Raw genomic sequence first — 25,381 nt, 5'->3', positions numbered from 1 at the left:
ATTAAGCAAATGAAAATAGCAATTAATCTTTATCAAAAACAGCTGCACAAGCTACCTACTAAAGCAGTATGATCTTTTGTTATTTATTTCACTTCGGACTTTTGTTTTACCCTCGAAACTTGAAGAGCAAAGCGTGTTTATCAATTTATAGCTTCAATTTTTGATTTACGCATTGAAACTTCCATTTATATTATCTATTCCGCTTCGTAATTTTGAATTTATTATAATTAATATATTACTTTGTATAATTTGTATTATCTATTGACGTATTTAATTTAATTTATTATTATTTGATCATATATAATTGATATTCCAATTTATCTTTTAAAACTTCGGTTTAACATAAACAAAGTATCAAATATGAAATACATTCATTGATACGTTATGGTAAAATAAGTCAGTGACGATTAGATCATGAGCTGTGATCGACGCGCGCTGTGCAACACGCTGCCGTGTCGCGGCCTAGTGCAGTAGATACGACGCTTTCCGGTCAGCCAGTAGTATATCAGGTGATGCGTCAGACTCAGGCACCTTCGTGCTATCAGTGAAACAACGACACGAGCAACCGAACAATAATAACGCGCTGCAACCGCGCACGCATGGCATGGCTTTCTATCGGTTATACGAACTGGCTAACAATTTCTCCAACATCATCATTTAACGACGACACGCTTCCACTTGTAACTGTCTTCTTCTGCCGTTTACATTTCGAAGTTACATGAAATTTAATAAACCCATTCGCATCATAAACAGAATATACAGTATATACTTATCGTCAAAAGTATATTCTATTATATCTAATCTTACATTTAACAGCAAGATCAATAATGCAATTCATAATTTATTACTTTTCCTACAAACTTTTTCTACGCATTCCAACACGGAAGTCAACAATGTAAATTGACTGAAAAAAATAAATTGGAAATGTGGCGTTGCCTTAATGGAAAATCGATCTTTAATGAGTTGATAGAGCAGATGTATCTATGACTGATTAGAGGCGAGAAAGTTACAAAGTACAACGAATTTCCAGAAATATAAATACTTCGAAGTTTGAACAAGAATTTGAGTTTACGGACGTTTACACGTGAAATTAGTTTTCCTAAATCTATTGTATGCTTTATGTAAATGTCAACAGCTCGTTGTTGTTTCTCGAGGTTCGTTTTCGTCGGGTGCTTTGATTTTAACTACAAAGCCCGGCTATGATACTTTGGAAGGGACGTATTAAAATTTCAAGTCAGATTTCATCGTGTTGCTACTCTGTCTTCCTGCCTGACGTTTAAGATGATTAAAAACTATCTTTGTTGTTATACCATGGTCAATTTAATCCATCACGTGTTTCTTCATCTTTCTAATTAATATACGAGTCTTAGTATATTTTGTGGAAAATTTTTTCGTAGATAAACGAAGAGAGGAATGCTGTAACAAATTCTTTCGGAAGATCAATCAGGAAATAATTCGTGAAACAGCAAGATAGCGAAGAGGCAATTAATTCAACACCGAAATGGAGGATCGTCTGGCCAAAAAGCGACGGGAAAGGAGAGGAATTTATTCTGTGGATAGGCTACTCGAAGTCGTGGCGGTCGCTTTGTCCTCGATAAAGTCTTCGAGTTCCGCCAGGGCAATGCCTCGAGAGACCGTTTCAACAAATCTTTTGTCGTCGCGGCATCGTTCTCCGAGATAATAATCGCGGCGGGGAACTGCAGCGACGCAACGAAAAAAAATGAAGATCGTTTGCGGGCAAAAGACTGAGAGACCAAGACGGGATAACAGAGCGTATAAGGAGAAAAGGCACGAGAAAAATCGAGCAGTGGATCGTCGTGCCAAATAAAGTTACATTGGAGGATTGATAGTTATGGTGCAACGACACATTCGGAATCTGATATGATTTGATTTTTTTTAGATAATTATATATTTATTTTTCTGATATGTAATGAATAATTAACTGATTGTATTATATATAAATAGCCGATCCAGCTAATGGTTTGCGAACATCTTTAAAAATAAAACTCTTCCTTTGCTTTTAGTTGCATTAAATTTTTCATATCTTTTCGCGTCCATTATTTTGCGGTGGCGGACGTAACAACGTTGTCTAAGGCTGTTTCATAAAAGATGATGTAATTCGAAGAACCAGATTCTTCATGAATATATCGTGGCTAATAAAATATTTCGTGGTTGCTAAAATTGCAGGAATGAAAAAAAGATAAGGTACAAGCAATGTTCCCTTGACACGGGGGATGGAAATGTACATGGAATTCGCCAAGCCGAGACTTATTGCCAGTCAAGTGCAGTCGTCTGTCGTGCATGCTTCAAATCGATTCCTTCTAGAACGAAATCCTCTTTTAAGAAATGTAGTACATCGTTTCACGCCCATACCTTTTTCCTGTCTTATCAAGATCAAATATCAATCGATAAAAACACAAGTATCAACGAAGATATCGAAGCTCGCAAAATTTTATAAAAATTATAAATAGAAATAACAACAGGGGATACGTATATACATACACATAAATGCTTCGACTCTCAGTCTATTTATCTTGTCTTTTTATCATTCGAACACGTTGACATTTTTTCTTAAACACACCGATTGAAACGTCGACTCATCCAATGTATATTCGTGGATTTCCAGCATCGTTTTGGAATAGCAATCTTATTAAATTGCCACGACGTAAGCTTTAGTTCTTGTCACTTCGATCCGCTTGCGGATGTGTCTGAAAAGTCCTTTATTCCTTCCCTAAACCACCATAAAGCACCGGATTTTTCAGCCAAGGTGGAAATTGCTTTATATTCACCTCCTCGTGACTCTTCGTTTCATCTTTCTTCCGCACTTTCAGACTTCCTTCTCGCGCGAACCTACCCCAAGGCGCTCTCCAAATGTATGTCAAATAAAATTAAACGTCAAAAGGAACTGTTGTTCACGCGATAATGAAAAAATAATCTTAACGTCTTGTCTATCTTCTATTAGATTTCACTGAATTTTTTAACATTTTAATAAAATCATTTTTTTCTTATACGACTTAATATAGTAGAAATATGTATTAACGTAGATATGTTATTGATTAGAAAATTATGTTATAAAGTATGTATATGTATATATTTATACATGTTATGGACAATTTTCCAATGTAGCTCACTGAATATGAACTCGTGTTTGAGACTGGTCAGGTTACTTAGAACGAAATGTATTATTTAATTCTAAGAAAAAAAAGAAGTACAAATTTAAATTCCAAAATGCACTAGTAATTACTACTTCGTATAAGTTTTATGACATTTGTGCCAATAATACTCTTTCATGTACAAATTAAATGTCTCTTATTCTATAAGTCTTATTATAATCTATATATATAATCTAATCTATAAATATAAAAATGATAGAAGTTATTGAATAAGCGCGGTAATCATGCTTCGCGCAATTTCGATAATATACCCGCTACGTTGATACCATCGAGAAGTAATTTGGAACGCTAGCACTTAAATACAGTATCTACTACAAAATACGTAGTACTATGTATATTCGATACTCTAGTCGTGATTCATGGTCATTCAAGCGATGAGAACTAAAGGACTTTGCGAAGATCGAACGTGAATCGCTAGATACAGTTTGCCAAAGAGTCATCGGATTTACGCTCTTGATCGGCATTACACGAATGGATAGAACCACAGAAACTCGCGAATCTGCGAATAGATCGAAGATTTTTATCGTACTCGTGATTCATGGGAGGCTTTAGCCCGAATTTGGCTAGTAACGCGGTTGCTGAGTAAGTAGAAGATTATGGCGAATCGTGAATTTTCGCAGTATAAATTCCGAATGTAAACTTTGACTTGCATGATTTGTCGATGTAATTATTCCTAGTAATCTTTGCCCTTCTAAGTATTCAAGGATTTGCTCTACAGCATCGCCGAGAGTTTCGAATTTATATTTAGTTGTATGATAGGTTCGTTTGTATGTCTCTTTCTTCCTGTAATATCTTTCTCTTGTGAAAGAATTTTCCAAATATTTAAACAACTAATATTTTAATAATCTCAAATATCATAAATCTGAACGAAACTGTTGTGTTGTAGAAGAAATTTGTAATCTGATTATGTATACAGGGTGATCGATTTCAATGTAGAAACGCGAATTACTGGTAATAGTAGTAAATATGTATAGTAAAGAGCCTTGCGAACACTTTAATATCATTAATTAATATTGCGTGAAGAGAGTACATTAGTCGCGATCATCGTTTCACCTGTTAACAGAACCTTAGGTTACGAGATAGTTAGAAGATTGTCGTAGAACGTACCGTATAAACTTACTTGCGAGTTACAGCTCGGCCGCGAATCGCGCGATTAACAACTGCAGTTGTGTCATCTGAATTTCAGTCATGTGAATTTCAACATTCGTCGGGATTCCAGGTTCGTCTTTCACAACCGTGTGAATCTGCACTTTACGTGAGCTCGTAATTTCACAGACCGCGTAGATTTAAACGTCCAACGTAACACTAATAAAACAGCCACGCCGGCGATACGTGATAGAAACACTTGTTTCGAAAGAAAATAAATCGTTAAACAAAATAAAAACCACGAGGATAGAATAAATCAACAGATCGTAAATCGTTCCCACAAATTTTTTAGTAAAATACGAGACTCGTTCCATGGTTTATTAGCGGACATTGAAAAAGAAAAGAAGAAAAGAAAGAGAAAAAGTCATACGACCATTTATTTTGCAACTGTCCTATAGTTCATATAGCGCGATTAAGCTAGCAGGTATAGCCTGTTCGAAATTTCGTATTTCCACGATCGCGATTAATCAACAGCGGAATTCATTACATTTGCTTATCTAGACAGCGATTAACGAATCAATTAATTACGATTGGATGGCGCTCCCGAGTAGTTTAAATGGCGATTTCATGATCCTATCGAGATCATCGTTCTATTCGTACATATTCTGCGCTGTTTAATTAATTTATTAGTGAAACGCGGTCATTACTACATGATAGAAAAAATTAATATTATACTGGATCCCGATTATTCAGTTAAATAACATTTCGTATTCTCTTCTTCTGTTTCAAATTAGGGTTCGCATAAATTATCTCTTGAATATTTCAAACTAACAAAATGTATGTAAATTATTATCTCTCTGTAAAGGTGAAGTGTTGGTTCACACCCGAGACCGTATAAATCAAAATATAATTGACTGGATATTACATCTCTCGCTACGAATCAGTCGAGCTTTGTAATCTGTACACGCATTCCAATTTCTCTCAAATAAATGTCGCGGGTTTCATAGAGGTTTTTATCTACAACCATCAGCTTTGCTTTATAATTCTCTCATGTACCATATTTTACATATTCTACATAATTTCCCTTATATCAACCCCGATCTGGATAACCAAATTATTCCATGTTCGTAGCAAAATTAATGGAAATATAATTAGGTTAGCATTACACCTCCAGTTATAAGTATTTCCACCAATTTCTGTTAATGAGATGCTACGGATTTAATAGGAATTTTTTTATTGATCATCGCTGATTTGACTTCGCACAATCTTTATCTCGTATCATCAACTACATACGATCTCGATAGTAAAATTATTTCTTCGCATTCGTAAGGAAGTCAATCAAAGCATAATCGACGTAATATTACAAAATAATATTTGCACATATCGATCGCAATTGCGAATATCTCCTTAATATTCTTAACAGAATGTAATCAACTTAATATTACATCCTTCGCTAGGAATAATCAGTCTAATTTTGAAATACCTTTACATATTCCAATTTCCCTTATGCACACGTCACAGATTTTAAATCAGATTTTTATGTATCGGTCTCGTTTCGCCATCCATGTTCCATATCTTCCGCACAATAGAGTGCTGCAACATACGTACATCCAATAAAACCTGAAATCAGCCTACAACCGACACGCGTTTTTCCGACGTTTACCTACAGATTGCATAATATAGACACGAGAAACACTATTTCGTGGCATGATGATCAGTCAAAATTAACCGCGCCACTAAACCTTACAACGCTCCTGGCCTGTGTATTGGTCCAAGTGTTAATTGCTAGATAAACGCGTTTTTAGAACGGCATTCTGCCAGAAGGCAATCATAATTTCCTTATCTCATTCATGCGTCGTATTACGCGATCTTGGTGATTTATTTTACGACCAGAAGCGGCGCTGTTTAACGGCTATGCTGTAGTTAGGAGGCAAAATCGTAACGATCCATGAACGAGGTCCGATAGAAACGGCTGGTAACGTAGCAGAACGTAGGGAGAGGGAGAGGGTGAATATTAATTACAATCATTACGCGGAAACATGCGAATTAATACGACGAATCAATCAGTTACGAAGATTTAATGTTTACGACATAATTTGATCCTCTACGACTTGTACACTTGCTCTGTACACCGCTACCGTCACGTGCAATTACATCGCGTTTATTCATCGATCCATCGAAGTGATTTCCCGCCCCTGAAAATGTTGGTATGCACGCAGAAGGGAGTTAATTGTGTTTACGTTGATTTATGTATATCCATCGATATAGTAGGTCAGGACTTTTACTTTTTACTATAATTGCTCTGTTTGAACAGAATTTATGCTGGCAATTTCTATTGCTTTATATTCTTAGAGACTTTATTTTGCTATAAATGTTCGCTTTGAGAGAAATTACATTGATCATTTTGCATAAGTATCGAAATTACTAAATTAAAATCATTCTTTTCATCTATGATAACAACTGTCCAAATACTTTCGCCAGACATAGCTATATTTTCTTATAGATTTTATTTTACTATTGTTCTTTTTGAAAAAAAACATTTACATAGATAGGACTGCATGAAGAATTTCGTTGTAGCAACTTTCTAAACTTTTTTTTTAAACAAATATTTGTATTGCTTTGTAAAATATCTCATAAATCACTTTTAGTTTTTCAACTTTCACGCATCTAAATGCACATTTGTTAGCATTCAGTGAAGCGTGACTCGTAAAACTCGTTTATATGTTTCAATCTAATAGTTGTACTTTTGGAGTTTAATAAATAAAACGATTGTTCTGTTCATGCTCGGCTATTAATATTGTGGATACAGCAGTGTTTCGTCGAATTTCCTATAGACTTCCAATCGTAGAAGCACGTTCACAACCTGTTCAATTATCCAAGACATCGTTTAAATGCCAGTAGCAGAACTCGCTTAATAACAACGTGGATCGCGGTATTCGGCTCGTATCGTAACGATATCACGATGCAGATTGTGTCACTGGTACACAGTTGGCTGGAGTCTGCCACGATTAGTAATTTCATTTTACTTCGTATGATAATATCGTGAAAGCTCTTTCGGCTGATCTCGATACGCTTCGCAAACTTCGGGTTACGTATAATTAAGTTGGCTGTAGAAATTGATACTGAAATACTTGAGAATTTATGGAATGCGAACTGTCTCGAAAGCGCAATTTAAATATAGATTGTTCAAACGTTGAATCTTAAATGCACAAAATAGAATATTTAAAATATTTTAATTTTCTACATTTTGGAAAATAGTCGTGGAACGTGGAAAGCATCCTTTGGATTATTTTCATCCCTTACACAATTTCTTTTATTATTATAAATTATTATTATTATTATTAGTTATTATTTTATTGTTAGAATATTTCTCAAGTTTGAGGAAAGTATGAAAAAATTTAATATTAGTAATATCTTTAAATTTATCTCTAGTTAACAATTATTGTTTTAAATTCAAATATTTTCTTGATCGGGATCAGGTAAAATTTCCAAATGTCCTGCAAGAATCGATGAACATAGCCCTCGCGGGAATTAATCTGCGCGCAGAAGCTGTAAAAGGCGAGTCGAGGCGTGGATAAATTTTCCAAGATAAATTTAACGCTGGAAGGCTGTCCGCTCGTCGAGCGAAACTAACATCGAAACGGGCCTTCCGGAATCGTTCGCGCTCAGAGAGGCGCGTTGTAATTTACCAGAGGCGCGTTTCGACCGTTTCCAAAAGCGTAAGCGCGCCATTTGTTCATGCCACTGTTTCCGACCGGTGAACCGGTGAAAAGCACGTAGCAAACGAGCCAAATTGTCGTCGTTCGCGAAGCAATAATGTCCATCTGAATTTTGATCGTTGTCGATAGTAGATGGATGAATTCGTGCTGACAGGCCATTTTTTCGTTCGAAATTGAAAGATTTCGATTGAATTGAAAATAGTATTTTTATGTTTCATAACTTTCTACAGGTTATCCACAGCGTAGGTTTCTTTATACTTTGGTTTTGGGCTAAATGGTATTTAGAAGAAAAATAATTTCTGTTGTTTTTTTAAGATTAAAATAAAATTTAAGTAACATCTAATTAATTTTCTAGGCGAATCTATCACTAACAATTCTAGGGCATCTAAGATAAAAGAGGCAGGGAAATCAGGCTTAACGTTTGTGTGAGACGCGAGACGCTAATTTTCCGTTATATGCCTCGAAGCTTTATAACATGTCTCTGCCCGTATACGGAGTAGAAATTCACGATCGTAAATCTGGCATATGCGGCGGGCTAAGTTAGTTCGATAAAGAATGCGCGGAAAAAGGGAAGTGCATAAAGAAAACGTATTTCACCAAGCACGATATTAAACTTCGTTGTTCGTGCTACTGTATTCAAGATACGCGATTCTGTGATTTCTTTTAGGCAAAAGGGAAAAAGAGAGGGCATGCTGCTACATCGTGGGCGGCAAATAGCAGTCTGAGTACTACGCAAGTTCAAGAAGCAAGAGATTCGTGGGAAGTAAAGATAAGACAGTTTCGAGATGGTAACTAATGGTTTAATTGCTTGTTTAATTCCGTAGAGATTTGTTTTCCTTTCCTTTCCTTTACTTTTTCTTCTTTTATTTCTTCTCTGCCATCACTTCGCAGCCTCGTCTGCTTTCCTTATTTTTTCCTTCTCTTTTTCGTTTCTCTCTTATTGATTAACTTCGAGATTAGTTTCGTTAAATAATATACTATTAACACTAAAAAACATCTAATTTTCTAATTCTTTCAAAAAACCTGGTTCGCTTGTTATGAAAATTATTAAAAAAAATCGGTAAAATTCCAGTCATGCTTTTCGAAAAAAAAAAAAGAATAATATTCCATGTTTCGATTATTTCGTTAAAAGTAGATGTATATTAATTACGTACTAATATTGTTTCAAGGAAACAGCAGACATCCTCGACTCCGATCGATGTACAGTCAGAGTTTGCAAACTATGCTGGCGGAAGTTGGTACATAATGTAACCTCAGCGACGAGTACATAAAAGTTATTTCATAAATGCGCGCTAGTGAATTTATATAGCTACGATCTCGATTAATTGAAAGAAACTCTTGATTCCTCGAAAACGTTTCAATAAATTTTAATTATATAACGGGAAAAAATGTAGTTCCTTATTAAACCGTCTTATCTTTCGTTCATTTCCGACGAAAGTTTAATAAAGGGGAACGAAACGGCACTTCGGATTCTTCGTTGGCGTTTCTTCCGATATATCGGCCATCAGGTTCGAAGAATGCAGGTCATGGCTGGCTGAGAGATAGACCTAAGGTCTAGGTTCGTAAATTGGTTGCAATACTTCATAGCGTGACGGTGAATAGTGGGTGAGAGGCATGTTCTATAGGTCAGTGACGCTAACTACGGTGCTCGGACACATAATCGCACGTACGCACAATAAAATGCATGCTGCATTAATATCGCGCGTATCCTCGAGCGTCGAGGTTAGGTTAGATCGGAACGATTTCACATACCGGAATACGATTCCTCTCGCGAGGATGCTAACGACGCTGAATCGAATTGTTCAGATACGATCCTTTTATCCCCGAGACAAATCCAACTTTTGCTCCTATCGTCGAAAATGGAAGGTCGTAACGTGCCGCTCTTCGACGTCTTTTAACATCCGAGCAAAGAAATCCCGAGAAAATTAAACGCGTTATAGTTTTTAACTTCGGTAACCGAGTTCTTTTGGAATCGAGTAGCTTCGTCTTTATGTGTACTTCCAATCTCTTATTGATTATCAACTATCACCATCAAATTTGAACGTATTACTTAACCTAAGCACGTTGTACATAAATTTTACTTAACTCCTTTGACGCAAATTCTATATTTCAATTGTCAGTAGCGCTCGTATTAAACCCTAACAATTTTTCAAAATTTCTATTTAACCCATCTTAGTGTCAGCAACGTACTATTGAAGTAAAAGTGAAATAAAAGCTAACATTCCAAAAGAACGAAATCGACTCGACTCTCGATCCGTGCGTGTGTACGATGCAAAATTGTAACTAATCAAAATTGAAAATAATCGTGTATAATACGGGTGGTTAAGATAGATCAGGCATTACGGCTTAGTCGGAAGTATCGTGCCCACCGTCTTGACGTAGTTGACGGTCTCGGCGGTCGCCTCGGTGAGGGCCCTTCGTAGCCGTGAACGTCGGACCTGCGACAGCGTACGTGGACAGAGTACGACGCCCTGGGCACCCTGTGAACCGGAACCAGAGCCTGAACCGGAACCGGGGCCGGGTACCGCAGCGATGGGTGGCGGAGGCGTCGTCGGCATTGTCGTCGACGACGATTTGCACCACCAGGGGAACTGGGCGTGTTTTTAACACGTTGTTATTCCACACTGACAGCACTCTTATAGCATACTTAGACACAGTAGAGAGAGTGGCAAACAGGTGCAGTGGTTGACGAGTGACAATAGACAAGGCTATGCTCTATATGGATCACACGAGAAGAGACAAAGTGTTCTGATACGAGACGACTTAAGGAGAATGATCTATGCTTTGGTCAGACAGTTCTTCTAGTTCTTCTAAAAGTGTCTTTAATTTAAAATAACTACAAAGGCAGAAGTTCTTCTATATTTTCAAGAAACATATCTTTTACGTATACATAAAAATGTTCAATAAATTTATTTATTGAACATAATAAGTAATAATTAAATAATTAAATTATTATATAAGTAATAATTAAATTTGTAAATATTTTTTACAGATTCTAAACACACTCGCCAACATGATTATTTGAAATTAGAGACACGTTTGTTAGAACCTGTCTATCTTACAGTGATCGACTTATCATCGACTAAGCATCGATTTCTCCTTTTAAATCATCCTTGTACAGGGTGATTCATTCAACTTGACGACAAGCCACTGGTAAACGGTCTGTCGTGCGAGAAGGATACGTATACAGATCGTCGAAACAAGCTTCATCACGCGAAGTACTTCATTCCGGACATTTCCAGAATTACAAGATGGTTCCAACAAAAGTTACGCGGTTCAACGCTTGTAAACCGTGAAACTTTCGTGGAAACTGTTTATGGAGGAAGAACGGAGGAGATACTTCGGTTCATAAAGTTTCGCAGCCGGAACTCGGCAATTCATTCGCTCCTTTATTCCCGCACGACGAGCGGCGTACCAGAGCGGCTGATGGTTGAATATCACCCGGTGCATCGTATGAAAGCCAGAGACAGAGACAGAGACAGAGTGGGAGAAACGATCATAGAGACAAAAGCAGACACGTGTACAGTGTACAATCTTGGAACGCGTTGATCTCGATTCTACATCTCGTCCCTCGTCAATCCTTCTCTAGGCCTGTCTTTCTTCACTCTTTGAACACGATCAATGGTTGGCAAGGTAGGTTTCGATATAGGTAGGCGAGCAGCAGCTAGTGGAAACGATGTAACTCGAGTACAAAAGCGTATGAAAAAACTTAATGATCCTCTACGTCATCTACGAAGGCTGACCACTACTTTTTTTTCGCTAGACTCGGTCGCTACTGCCGCTAGACTAAAGGAACTTCGGTTTCGAAACTAGTTCTACCGGACCAGATCTCTCTGCGAATGGGGGTGGTGTACTCTCTATGGGTGGTGGGGTTGGGTGCTGCTGGCGACGTTGGTGGGGGACACTGGCGAACAATCGAATGAGAAGCTCGTCAGGATCGCAGTTATTTTTCCGGGCGTGCAAGCGCCACGGGTGACCCGTTCCAAAATCGGGGCTTAGCGATGCAAAAGAACGCTAATGGATGATGCGAGCAGATGGTGCACTGGAAAATTGATGATGTTATTCTTACCGCGTTCTACTTAAAGGTCTGCCAACTACGTTCGCTATCTACTTTACGTTCACGTGGGCGATGACTTGCGAACAACGCATATAAGTCTACTACAGAGAGAAAGAGGAGCAGCTGGATGGAAGAGAATTCGATGGTCATCGAACCAAAGAGAATACATCAGATGCTGTACGATGCTGCTGAAGGGGGGCTACTGTGTCGCGCGTGGACATTTTGTATCGTTGGTGAAATTTCATTGGCCGATCATAGGGAAACGGATTTGAGGAGTTTCCTCTAATCTCATCCGCTTGTTGTTAGCCTGCCAGCGCCGAAACTCGATCCGAAAGCTAAGCCGATTGGAAGCCACGTCTCCGGATAGCTTAATGACCGATTCGTACTACGAAGCTCCGACTATTTGCCAGCTAGGGATTTACCGAATGTGTTCGATCGATAAATTATTGCGTTCATCCTACGACGAATAAATGATGTTGCCATGATGGAAGATTCATGGAGAAGCTTGTTACACAATAGCCCTTCGTTAACTGGTCATAGTTAAATATTTTATTCATCTGCAGATGAAATATCTCAGAAATTAATTTCGCCTCGAATATTTTACAAATACATTTTCTGCTTATTATTTCTATGGAATAACTCAAAAATATGAAATATCTCACAAAGTAATTTCTTGCTTGATATATTTAGACGAAATATCTCATATCAGTCCTAATGATACGGATCTCGAATCGTAAAACATAACGTCGCACGAACGATATCGTGTCGCGGAATACCTCGTCCATAATTACGAAGGCAATTGGAAAAATTAAATCTCGACCAGTTAACGCGACGCTACTGTATCGAGAGGCTCGTTGTAGCGAGATAATTATCGAACTTCTGAGGAACTAGTTTAGCGTGTACCTTGCGAGACACAAGATTATGGCTGGGCGGTTGACTGTAAATTACACCGTTAACGGGAAACGTGATTGCGAAAGGAGAAGGCCGGACCGCGTAAACTTGCGGAAAATATTAGGTTCGACGAAGTTCGGTCGAAGATTACGCTGATGCCGTGGGAATTCGGGTCTCCAATAGCGCGGCTACTTCGCTGAAATCCGCAAAACTGCAGACTTCGCTGGGAGTGGCTGTTACGACAGCGACTCCGTGGAACTGCTTCGAACGCTACCGCTCTACGGAGAAATCTATTCAAATGTATTGGAGTCACTTTAGACGCCGATCTCCATTATCGAGTTGACTTGATCGGGTGAAAGATTGGCTTTGCGGTTGCTTCGATCTGGCACCACGTTGTAATCGAATCGAGGTGTTTCCGTATGGAGAGTGGGAAAGTTTCGCGAGGAATGGACTTCTGGAAGATATTTGTGCCAACCCGTTTGGTTTCGTTAATTAAAGACGAGTTGATAGACTGACGAGTGGCGAAAGTTTCGAATCACGAGAAATAGATCTTTGGAAGAGCAGCGTGCCAACCGCAGTATCTGTATTTCTAATTCAAGCTGTACGATTCTTTTATGTATCTTGTTATTTCTACACCAGCTTAAGAAAATATTCGAAAACTCGTAGAAACCTTTTATATGTTATGTGTCTTGTATGAAGCTCTTTGAAATTTTTAAACTTTCTGGATAGCCACAAAAGGATCAACCAACACCAAGTATTAAGCAACCTATTAATTACGAGAAAATGACTAATTAGTATGACAGAATAAAAAACTGCTCTGGAAAATTTACAAATATTAAAAAGTGAAAGATAAATCGAATTTAGTACCTACTCAGAATTTCCTGCTCAAAAATCGATTATGTCTCGCTGCACTCAAAGATAAATATCGCAGCTTCTGGAAGTGAAGACCTCAAGATGAGGATCGAAAGAATCCAAGGCGATCGTCTAAGAGAGTTCGTGTCAGTGAACTACTTACAGCGCATAAGTTACCGAATCAATGCTGCTGCAACGATGTAACTTTTTCTTTCGTGGTTGGCACTCGGACGAATCGCGACCGATCGAGGATGTTCCAACGATATTCCAGACGCGATTAGTTGACCTTTTTTGCCTATAACCTCGAATAATCGAGGTTACGAGGATAATCGAGGTTAACGGCCTGTGACATTGCCTTTATGACTAAGGACTAGTCGAAAAGTAGTCTTTACGAACATAGAACCCCATCCGAGGGTTGCTTCCCTTCGAGTAAGACCATTTCCTTGGGAGAGAATTGGGGTGGCTTGTATAACATTGTTGGCTTTATTGCTTCGGTGTACATGTTTATTAGATTTTGTATCTCTGGTATAACCTTTTTCACACGCTAACGTCGTACAATTACGAATATATCAGCTTCATCAAGATTAATTATTCAGTCTCTAACGAATGAAATCTTAATCGTACACTCTAATATCGAAATTATACAATTTTCCGAAACTACAGTTGACAATTTTCGCTTCTGACAACGAGACTTGAAATAGGAAGATGTACAGTACATTTCAATTAAGCTAAGTAATTTAATCGTGTTTGATTTAATTCATAAATCTTTCGCTAAGATTTCTGACTTATTGATATGTCTTAACCCCTGAGGAAATTTAATATTAAAATTGAAACGTTTCTACAAGTTAGAAAGCTCAAACGTATTATGCCTGGACAGACATAAATATACGATGGTACAACGTGTTTGCTATATCTAGCAAATGCATGGCAAACTTTTCGTACCATAGTTTCCAGACACAAGAGAATGTTCCACCGCGTCTATTGGAACCGGGTCGTCTGACGGCGCTGCATCCTAAATATTTGAAACTGAAACTGCTCGTCTGTTTCCGAAAGTGCAATATACCGACGAGAAACCGGAAGTTCTGTGGTACCAGGATGTTTGTCGATGATTTCCGCAATGAAATTTGTACGAGGACGCTCGTCATCTGCTCGTGAAGCGCCTTAATGTTTTTACATAGTAAACAAAATATCTGATCTTCGCGATAATCTTTACCGAAAGATTAGGTAGTACTATTCATTTACTCTCGTTATTAATTCGTAACTTTTGTCTTCTAAAAGCTAATACAACCTAATAATATTCTTATAATACGTCATCCTTGGAAACTAAACGGTGATATATTCGTAATAAAATATACTAAACACGCTACATGGAAGCTAAAAGTAAAGCACGACAATAATTAATATCGCGTTCTCAGCTTTATCAAGAACTAATACTATTCGTTTTTAATATATTTTAATAACAAATATATTACTAGCTTGTAATTAATAACAAGAGAGCGAAACAAACTTTCTTGTCCTTTCTTCGCTATTTCAAACATATATTAATCATAACCACTAGACTGAGGGAAGCTAACGTTCTAAACAATGCTTGCGAAAGCGACTAAACATCTAAAAATCTGTCCGAGAGAAAAAGCACAGAAACACAGAGAATCGAGAAAACAGGCCTGATCAACTGAAACCTCAAGCTTGCTTTCAATAAAAGAACCGTGATACGTCGCATACCATTCATTGGCAATCAAAACCTCTATCAAAGGAGACAATAAAAAGGAAACGCTCAACAAAAACATTCTGAACTCCTCTACTTCGTTTTTATAACAACGAAGGTGAAAGTGATCGTTCCTTTCATTAAAGTGTTTCCTGTCGACGATTAAATGCCGAGAGTGACCTATTTGATCCCTTTTTTTCCTCTCACTACGCGTAATGGAAAAGTAAAAAAAAAAGGTATAGAGGAGAGAGAGAGAGGAAGAAAGAGAAGAACGTAGGCGACTGATTCACGAACGGTTTTCATCCGATCCCTTTTAATGAGAGGCTTTCAATAGAAGAAAGGGAAATTGATATCGACCTTCGACGAAGAGACTCTGCAAATTGCCAATTCTCGTTCATTATTTCCTCGGTCGTCCACGTAAGCGAGATGCTACACGGCCGAACGTATTATTGACACTGCCATCGCGAGACATGTCGTATTATATTTTGATTTCACTGGACTGAATAGTAATTCAGTTGCAATCGACGAATTTATAGGTGACCAAGTGCTTCGTGACAATTAGTCTCCGCGAATACTGAGAGTTCTCTTCTTCTCGCTATTAATGCAATTACGAATCGAATCATTGATTTTGTTCGATTGCCAAATACATCGATTTTAATGTAATTAATATTGTTTCATTTTTATAGAACTGCAAATTATAGTGTGATAACGTTTTCGTCGATGTCTGATAACTATCGAAGAACTTGAACTTTCATCGAAGAAAGTTTCATCAAACAGTTCGCTTGAACTCATGTCAAAACAATACGGTGGAAAAATATAATGAGCGTGATTTTTGTTGACTTTCGGGTTTCTAATTCTCTCCTGACAAACAGAAATTTACATGTTAGGTCTCGTTTATTGTTAATTATTCATATTATACGTATAATTGAACCCCAAGTATTTATACAAATTTATATTTTTGTAAACACAACTGAAAGAACAATACTCTTGACGATTATCATTATACCAAGCAATGCTGAAACAAGGAAAATAAAAATTCTAAAACCAAGATTTTGAAGACAACTAACAAGATTTTTAGAATATACTTTTCTCAGCATAAGTATCTGTCTAGTAATGACAGAAAAATTTTAGAATATTGAAAGTATCAGAGAATTTCACTCGTCTTCGTGACGATAGAGATACAAGAGCACAAAAAGACAAACTTCTATCGCGCAAGTAACAAGAAGATATCGATCAAAGACTAAATCCGTGATAAAGTGGTTCGGAGGTAGTGAATCCTCGTGTTCATTTTAATCCGATTCTTCCCATGCCTCCTCCCCCATACGTCCTAGAACCGCCGCCCCAAACTGCGTGGCCTGCGAAACGCGTGACAAAAACTATTCTCAGTTACGAACCATTACGAACGAAACACAGGTTTTCTGTTATCAAATTACACGAATGGGAACACGTCGAAAATTTTGTTCCTTTGTACGGCGACGCATTCCAATCACGTAAACTGCTCGAACAGAAACCAGTTACCTAGAAACTAAAGTGTGCTGCAGTTTCCCTCCATTCCGCGAAGAGGGGGAACATAGTCACGAAAAAAATTTACATTAGATTCTTTCCCTATTGGATTCCATTTCCTCTTTGCACTTTTATTAAAAGTAATCTGGATAATTTTTATGAAAATGACAGTGTTTGATTTTCATTGCCACCGTTTACGATATGATGAGACAGGGATATTTTAGCGTTTCTTTTGTATGTTTCGTACATCTGGTTTCATATTGTCGAAACCAATTAGTAGATATTGCTTAGGTAAGGTTTTGTATATTCGTTTAAGTGTAATTATTCCGTCTTTTACGGTCTAATTCTCCAAGTTCCAACTGTTTCTACCGAGCATTTAAATTCCTAAATCAGTTCAAGTTAAATCGTTTTGATGCCATATTATTAGGTTTAATAGACGACTTTCCCGAAGAATGGCACAGTGAATTTCGATTGCCAGACCGTTTTGCATGCATACGAGTACGTCGGCGTACACATATTCTGCACGTGCGAATCGCATCGCGTTCATCTCTCGGATAATCATTATCTGAAGAAATAGAGCAGAGAAAGGAGCACGGTATCTTCAGTGAGGCATCAAGCCCAACAATAGTCGGATTATTTGATCTATGGATCAAAGTGCACGATTAGGACTCGGCAATTGATTGAAGTTGTCTCCACGAACTTTTGTTATATAGTCGGTCGCGTTACTCAGGAAAATTTACTGTGGAAAGCGTGAGCAAATCGTCAAGCAACTTCTTCCGGTCGGTCGTTGAATCTAATCCAATCGGAAATTCGTTTGAGTCTGATGCAACTGGAATTGTTTGAATGTACCCATTTTTGCAGAAAGAATGTAATTTGTCAATTTAAGTAAATGCCGTACCTGTAATTTTTGTGTTACTTTCTGGTGCTAATGAAACGAGTGGCTTTTTAAATATTGCTATTATTGTTAATTAATTATAAAATTAAATATTATTATTTTCAAATCTTCTTACTTAAATAATGGTTACTTGTAAATGTATAAAAGGGGTGTATTATACAGTATGTGATATTTGATTAACCAAATTAAAGGGTACACTTATAATAATAAAAATATAAAAATTCTTAACAAGTAACGTGTAATATATAAATTCAAATGTTGAACAAGTAGAAAACATCGAGATGTTAATACAATTACCACAGTTCAAGAATAAGGGATGCAAATGTGTTTTTACAAAAGTTTTCCAAAGTTCGAGTTCCTTGAAAACTCGAGAACTACTAACGAAGTGTATCTCGAGGTGTGTAAGTAGTGGTCGTTATGGTAGGGTGTACAGGAAATCAAAGTAGCAACTTACGAGGGTGGAAAATTGGAGTTGGTCGTATGACTTCGTCAAAAGATTTGGCTACGCCGTGGCATTTTTACCAAACTTTCGTGTTGCGAAACTTTCTTAATGTTTTAAAATATTCATGACAGCATTCTTGATATTTTAAAAGAAGAGCGTGACAAAATTTGAAAACGTGCACAGTTCGATGAAGATCTCTTACGTGAAATATTTTTCTAAATGTAACTGGAACATTCGCAGCCTTTTCTTTCTTATTGTCGCATTCTCAGAAATGGTTAAAATTTATTTGTACTAGAGATGCCAGGAATCATCTTAAGTGCATCCCGATAGATTTTGAGCGAACACGAAAAAGAAGTCCCTGAAGCAAGGCGTGCTTAAGATCGTCTGCACGCGATAAAAACGTAAAAACTGCTGTCCTTGCTTTTAAAGTCCCAGACTCCATCCGCTTCATTTCCCAGGACGCAGTTGGACCGACAAGAAACACGTGTACAGTTTCAGATTTACAACTTTACCGCTGTCATTATCACCGCGCGATATGAAACTCCACAGATTTTGCCCTTCCATCGAAACTTTGACGATTTCATACTGATGTACAATATAACTTTGTTACGTACGAGAAGAACATAATAACAGCATTAGACATATTCCTGGTGAACATACGTTACGAACAAATGCTCGAATATGTCACGTGCTTTAAGAGTTCGGCGATATTCTCTACAAAAAATGGCAATTTGTTGGAAGTTTTCATTTTTACAGTATCTAAACGTAGAAGTATCGCATTTCATCAAATTAATCAATATCGTTATGCAATTTAATAAATGTTTTTATAAACGTGTAGATTGTTATTGAAGTATTAACGATGGTTAACATGTATCCAGCATTCTATTTTACAAGAAAATGCGATTACAGTTAAGGATCGACGGAAAATCATCGTGCGCAGTAGAATAAGTCAGCCATAATTCAGACGCGATCGCGTCAGCAAATTCCGCGGGCTACAAAAATGAAAACTAAGTACCAGCGCGATAAGCGCGACCCTCTACAAGGAAAGGGCGCCAAATATAGGATGCTATGCGGCTCTGAAATGCCATAAATCTTGTTCACCCCCAATCAACTGGACGCTTCGCTTCTATATGCACGCCACAGTTCCAGCCAATTTTTCCCCGAAAATAAAACGAACTGTACTTCGTCCAGATTCATTAACTCGAACGTACTGTTCTTGAAAAATCCTTTTCGACCGTCAATCAAAAAAATGTAGAAAGCAACAAAATGAAAAAGTGGCAGGAGAGAGACAGAAAGAGAGAGAGAGAGAGAGTGAGAGAGAGAGAGAGAGAGAGAGAGAGAGAAGAAAAAAATAGAAAATGCGAAGAGTTAATCATGACAGGAAAAAAGGGTCTCAATTATCTCTCGTGTCACGGTTGTACGTCGCGAACCTTGGCGCACGACATGCAGAAGCATGATTATAATCCGCTGGCTTCCGGCCAAAATCGCATACAAAGCCCGCTCTTCTGCTTCTACTATACCCGGTTGCCCTAAGTGTCCGTACGATACGAAACGTTTCGTTGCATCGAAGAGAGATAATTAAACTAACAATGTCGAGATCTCACTTGCCCGCTGCTCTCTTCCTCTCCTCGCTTCTTTTCCCTTTTCGGTTTTTTTTTTTTTTTTTAGTTTTTGCGCACTGGATCTCATTTAATGACGACGAGAGATTCGTTTCGTGCTCGTCAAAAATTAGACTCTCGGCAATAAGCAAATTGCCTGCTCTTCAGAATTGTACGTCTTTCCACGAATGTAGATACGGAGATGACGTTTCTGCCACGTCGTAGTTTTCCTATTTGGCTACATGAGGATTTAATACTAAACGCGCTATTTTATTTACACCAGTAAATATTTTATTTCGATGTAGTGGTATATACCTCGATATAGTAATTTTTTCTATTTTGATAGATTTTGATTAAAAAGTATCAAAACGCAAAAATATTCTAAGCCTACTTTTTGAAATTCTTAAATGTTATGAAACACTTCCATATGTAACTTCAAGCTTTCAACTGATGTATTATATATATTGAGTGTATATATTGAGAGCTTAGACACGCCTCCTAAATGATTTATTTATTTATTATAATTTATTTTATATCGAATATTTTTATCAATGAAAATGAAAGAAGATAATAGTTATAATATTTGAATTGTTATCTAATAATAATAATGACAGACATGAAAGATTTTAATAATTAATTGTAATTTCCCATACAGATATAAACACATTCAGGTGCAGTAATTTAGTTAATTTTCTGTGGCCATACATCATTTCGATTTACACCATAATCTCAAGCACTGAATTTAAACGCTCCCATTATATATGTATCTCTAACATCAAATCCTAGACTAAATTCCTTGCACACACATCCACTGTTTTAATTCAAATATTCTTGATTTAACAAAATTCGATAAAAATTCTACTATTGCCACAATAAATCTTTTTTATATCAATGGAATAAATAAATATATCGTGTCATAAAAATGTCCTCGTATCGAATTACAAAATATGATGTTCTTGTGAATTTATGCATTTCATCGATTATTTCAAAACGTATTGACATTAATAATACAGCGGATATCCTATCAACTGTCCTACGTATTCCCGACCGATCGATCACACGGGCAGTTTTCTACCGAATTCACAGAGCTTCTTTGCGAACTTTCATGTGTGTGTTTCCATGGTGTTTATCCTTTTGGAAGCGAGTGCCATTCCTTGTACACGGTGCCATCTACGACGTGGAATGTTACCAGGCGTTTCATTAGCCACCCCGATAAGCTTCTTATCGCGTGTCGGCTCTCACCTTTCCTTCCATGTCCGTCGGTATCGAGCTTTTGTTGCTTAGGGGTGCTCTACATTAGATGTTTCAACCCTCTGTTAGATGGCAGCACGGCCGCTTCACCGGTAAAGAGGATTTCCCAGGGAAGAAAATTTAAACACAATGTATTCTATCTTTCGCATGAAAGTATTCGTAAATAATCCTGTGGCTCTTGTTTGAAAAATATTTCAAGAAGTCTGTGGTATTTCGATAATAACTTTCTGAGTAGTTTTTCGAGAGAAAAATTTTACGATCACTTTTGTTAAAATTTGTTAACTTGTTTGGAATATTATGATACTTTATTTTATTTTTAAATTAGCAAATTTTTCATTTCAAATGAATCATATTATCATATCAAGTCTAAAAGCCCTTTTCGTTTGGTTCTTTGCTTTATCATTAAAGAATAAAACATTTTGCGCTCGTGATAACAATGACCCAGGCTCTGTCAGTCATAAATTAAATAAGATGAAGCAATTACCTTTTGTACAAACCTATTACAATATGTACATTTCCTTCTTAAAATTTCATGAATACTTAAAAACGACGAGTAAATAAATTATCGACAAAATTACTAGTTTTCCTACGAATTTTTCTAAACTCCTAGCCCAAATAAATAAATACCATACAATACCATCAATTCTAAAAGATCGATCCTAGTGCTATCTCGAAGAATAATCAATTAATTCTCGTGATTCTTTCTTGTAGCGTCGACAAGTCTAAGGGTGGGCGGGGGTGGAGAAGGCTCAAACGCAAGAGTTAAGAAAATACTGGTAAGAAAAACGTATATACTTTGAGTAGCTAATCACGTGTGCGAAGCAGGAGCCAAGATTCCCCGAGGACCATAAAATAGGAAATATCGAGACACGCGAAGAAAACAAGAGCGACAACCAAAGTAGGTGCACGCGGAGCTGAGTGGCATACGCAAATACAACACGTGCTCTGGATATGCCTTGGTACACTGATCGGACGAATCATCAACGATACAAGCAGCATAGACAACGACACAGCGACGCCTAACAACAGAACGTTTCTCGCTTTCCTCCTCTGACATATGCCGCACGTAAGACGCGCGACATCACGGACGATCGCCTAGAGAGGAACCTGGATGCCACGTGGAGAATTTTACTTTATGTTCTCATATGTAAGATTACCATAAAAAGGAACGTTATGACGCTTCCTTTTGTATTGCATATGCAAAGTACATAAGATATTATAATGTAGAGAGACATGCTGAGTGTCTCATGGCAAAATCTTTAAACGTAATATATGCCACCTATTTAATTTTCAGATTATGAAACTAACAAATATCTGTTAAAAACAGATTTTAATCTCTTTACCTTATATCTTCTATTAATATACGTATTTATGTTTCTTCAAATCAGATCTTTCGAGTTATACTTTTACTGATATAACGCTCTTAAACGAATAAATAATAATTAAAATGATGCAACGAAAATAATACTAAGACATAAGAATAATATACAGAAGAATAGAATACATAGAAGACGTAAGAATAATAAACAATATACAATCATGTTTCGATATTACAAATTCCCAAAACAGGAAATTACAAAAGAAAGATCCTCATTATTTTGAGTATTAAAAGCCACCCTCCACGAATCTATCTTCAAAATCCACATCCTTTCTCACAACCAAACCCAAGACTATAATCCAGATTCACCAGATCCAAGCGAAAATCCTGACAACAATACTTTCTGCTTTAAAACAATCCCCAAGAGAAATGGGCATCCAGGTTTTCCCTCTCGCGACGCGAAAGCATGATAAACGTACACAAAAGTGAATGGGGTACGGGTGTCGAGCAATCCAAGGAGACGGCCAATGTGTGAACACATTTGGGTGGTATGCGCGAGCGCGCGTCTACGTGCAAGTAGGTGGATGATGGCAGGTGGGTGCACTGCAGAACCTTTTTGTTTGATCCGTAGACTGGAGGTTGGGGTGCTTACCTGTCGGAATTGTCGAATACCGCCATTGATCCGCAACGAGTCCGCTGCGATGCCGGCAATTCCATCGCCAGGTTCGCGCAACTGCCGCAGTGAGGCAGCACTCGGTGTCGTGCCAGTGTGTAGGGGACAACAACATCCGGAACAGCAACACGCGGACGCTTCCGGTTGCGAGCTTTGTCGTATTATGCGTGCACTCGGCGACGTTGTGACTAGAACCGGAGGTGGCGGCGCCTGGCAAGGGCAACAGTGATGCCCGCTTTTCACGCTTTCTCTGAAACGCAGGTAGATCAGTGTTACTGACAGAGTGAATTTAACTCTATAAATAAGGCTATCGTCGATAGATGAAACGGAAATTTCGCGAAACGCGGCTAACATCCATGTTAGATATTCAGATTCGAATTGAGTTCGAGACATAGAAATCGCTTATTGACGGCTTTATTTTATGATTAGAGTCTTGAGGCTTCCATGACTCGGATTATCACAACACTGTTACACTTTGCACTGATATAGACAATACTGTTACGTACGATACCGAGGCTTCCGGATATAAGGCACATCCAAATAAAAAAAGTTCTCGACGTTCTGCTAAGATTGACGCCAGCTTTATCAGGAAGAACGCACTGATATCTCGTCCTCTGTTGAAGCTAGCTGCAATCTTAAGAAAATGTTGAGAACATTTTCTTCTTGGCTAAGGCTTATACCCGTAAGCCTTAAATAGTTTTGAACGCGGCAATATTATCTACAACAATACTAAGTGTAACAGTGTTAATTATGATAACTCCAGCTGTGAAATTCGCAAGACCCTGACTTTATTTTATGATTACTCGAAGATATTATAGTTTGGTATATATTGGTATGATACTGTACTTTGCTGCATAAAATAAATACAGTCTACCTATATATCAAGGTAACTCGCATCGTAATGGAAAGATTCACGAAATATTTTATCCATAGAACTGCTATGTCTATAAAGAAGTTGCATTGCGAATTAAACGAGATGTCACAACAGTTAACAGACTTTCGAAAGTTTTGTTTGGATTCGTCTTAATTAAAAATGGATATTGTTAGCTATTTGTTGGGAATCCGATAGCAACGGATTATCGAGTTTGTAAGTTTGAAGTTGGGTTTGCAAGTTTACTCTATTTGGGCTGTAGATCGTGGACAATGGAATAGCGAAAACTCGGTGGATCAATCTTGTTCTTTATGAGCTAATACTACTAATTTTGTGAGAATTTCTTGGTATAGTTCTCTATTAACGGTGGCATAGAAATGAGAAAATTGAGAAGAAAGGATGATGAATATCTCGGTGAAAGAAAATGAAACGTTATTAATATTACCCAGGAAAATATGAAGATAAAGTGGTAGAAACATGATTTCTTTGTAAAATTCTCCTCAGATAGCTCTCTCAGTTTCTATCCATTATAATAAATCGGACACTTTAACGCACGAATCGAAATCTCAAAATTTATTTAACCTGCTCGTTAAATTAGATTTATTCTATTATGTATGTAAATTAATTCGGTGTCCTTTTAGCAAAATTAAAATTTTATTTGCCAGTAGCGAAATATTTACGCTTTCACTACTAGAATCACACCTTTATGGCGCTTCAAAATTAATTTATGTTTCGCGTTAAGCCCCGAAACCAATGATATAACTAGAATACAAATGTGTATGCAGATTTAAATTTTCACAAGCATAACCAGAGAAATGCAATTTAGGTAGAGAATTGTTTCGCCTAGCAAATATTGTATCTGGTATTTGAATTCGAATATTTTTCACATTTTTACATACTATGTGCGCTGTGTACATTTTTGTAAAATATAACAAAATATTTATGCTATAAGAACAACTAAGATACTTGGATAAAAAAAAGTAATAATAGTACCTCCAAAAATGATTCAAACAGGAAACATCGAGGAATATATAGATCACTTGAAATCAAATATAAAGTTTTCTGTACTAAAATAGAAGGCACACGCGTATTTCATTATCAGCTCTCATTTAAAATCACCATAACTTGTTCTTTTTACGCACCAATAAAACTGCTTTCGGTTTGATTACGAATTCCAGTATAATATTACGGTATAATCATCCTGGGAACGTTATAATATTATCGCAAACACGTCGATCGTTCAAACACAAGAGCATTAATGAAATTTCATTCGATGAACAGGAGACGACGTTGTCAATTGGTATTGGGTGTTAATTATCTTATGCAATTGGTAAACACGCAAATGTC

At 37.3% G+C, this 25,381-nt stretch overlaps 1 protein-coding gene across 3 annotated transcripts in view; it reads right to left on the bottom strand.

Annotated features, from left to right (window-relative positions):
* Window positions 1-25,381, bottom strand: part of SK (small conductance calcium-activated potassium channel) — a 229,694-nt gene that overhangs the window by 128,950 nt on the left and 75,363 nt on the right. The window contains exons 3-4 of one of the 3 annotated variants that reach the window (XM_069109890.1): window positions 23,143-23,413; window positions 10,348-10,569 (exon numbers count right to left, since the gene is read on the bottom strand). In XM_069109890.1, coding sequence (XP_068965991.1) covers window positions 10,348-10,569; window positions 23,143-23,413 — 493 coding nt within the window. The remainder of the gene's footprint in view (window positions 1-10,347; window positions 10,570-23,142; window positions 23,414-25,381) is intronic. The other 2 variants (XM_069109891.1, XM_069109893.1) reach the window with 2 other exon arrangements.

Source organism: Bombus flavifrons, chromosome 3, assembly GCF_040668555.2.
Source record: "Bombus flavifrons isolate JBK064 chromosome 3, iyBomFlav1_principal, whole genome shotgun sequence".
NCBI classification, from domain to species: Eukaryota; Metazoa; Arthropoda; class Insecta; order Hymenoptera; family Apidae; genus Bombus; species Bombus flavifrons.
Note: the sequence above shows the minus strand (reverse complement) of the source record. Positions and strands in the feature narration are given on the sequence as shown.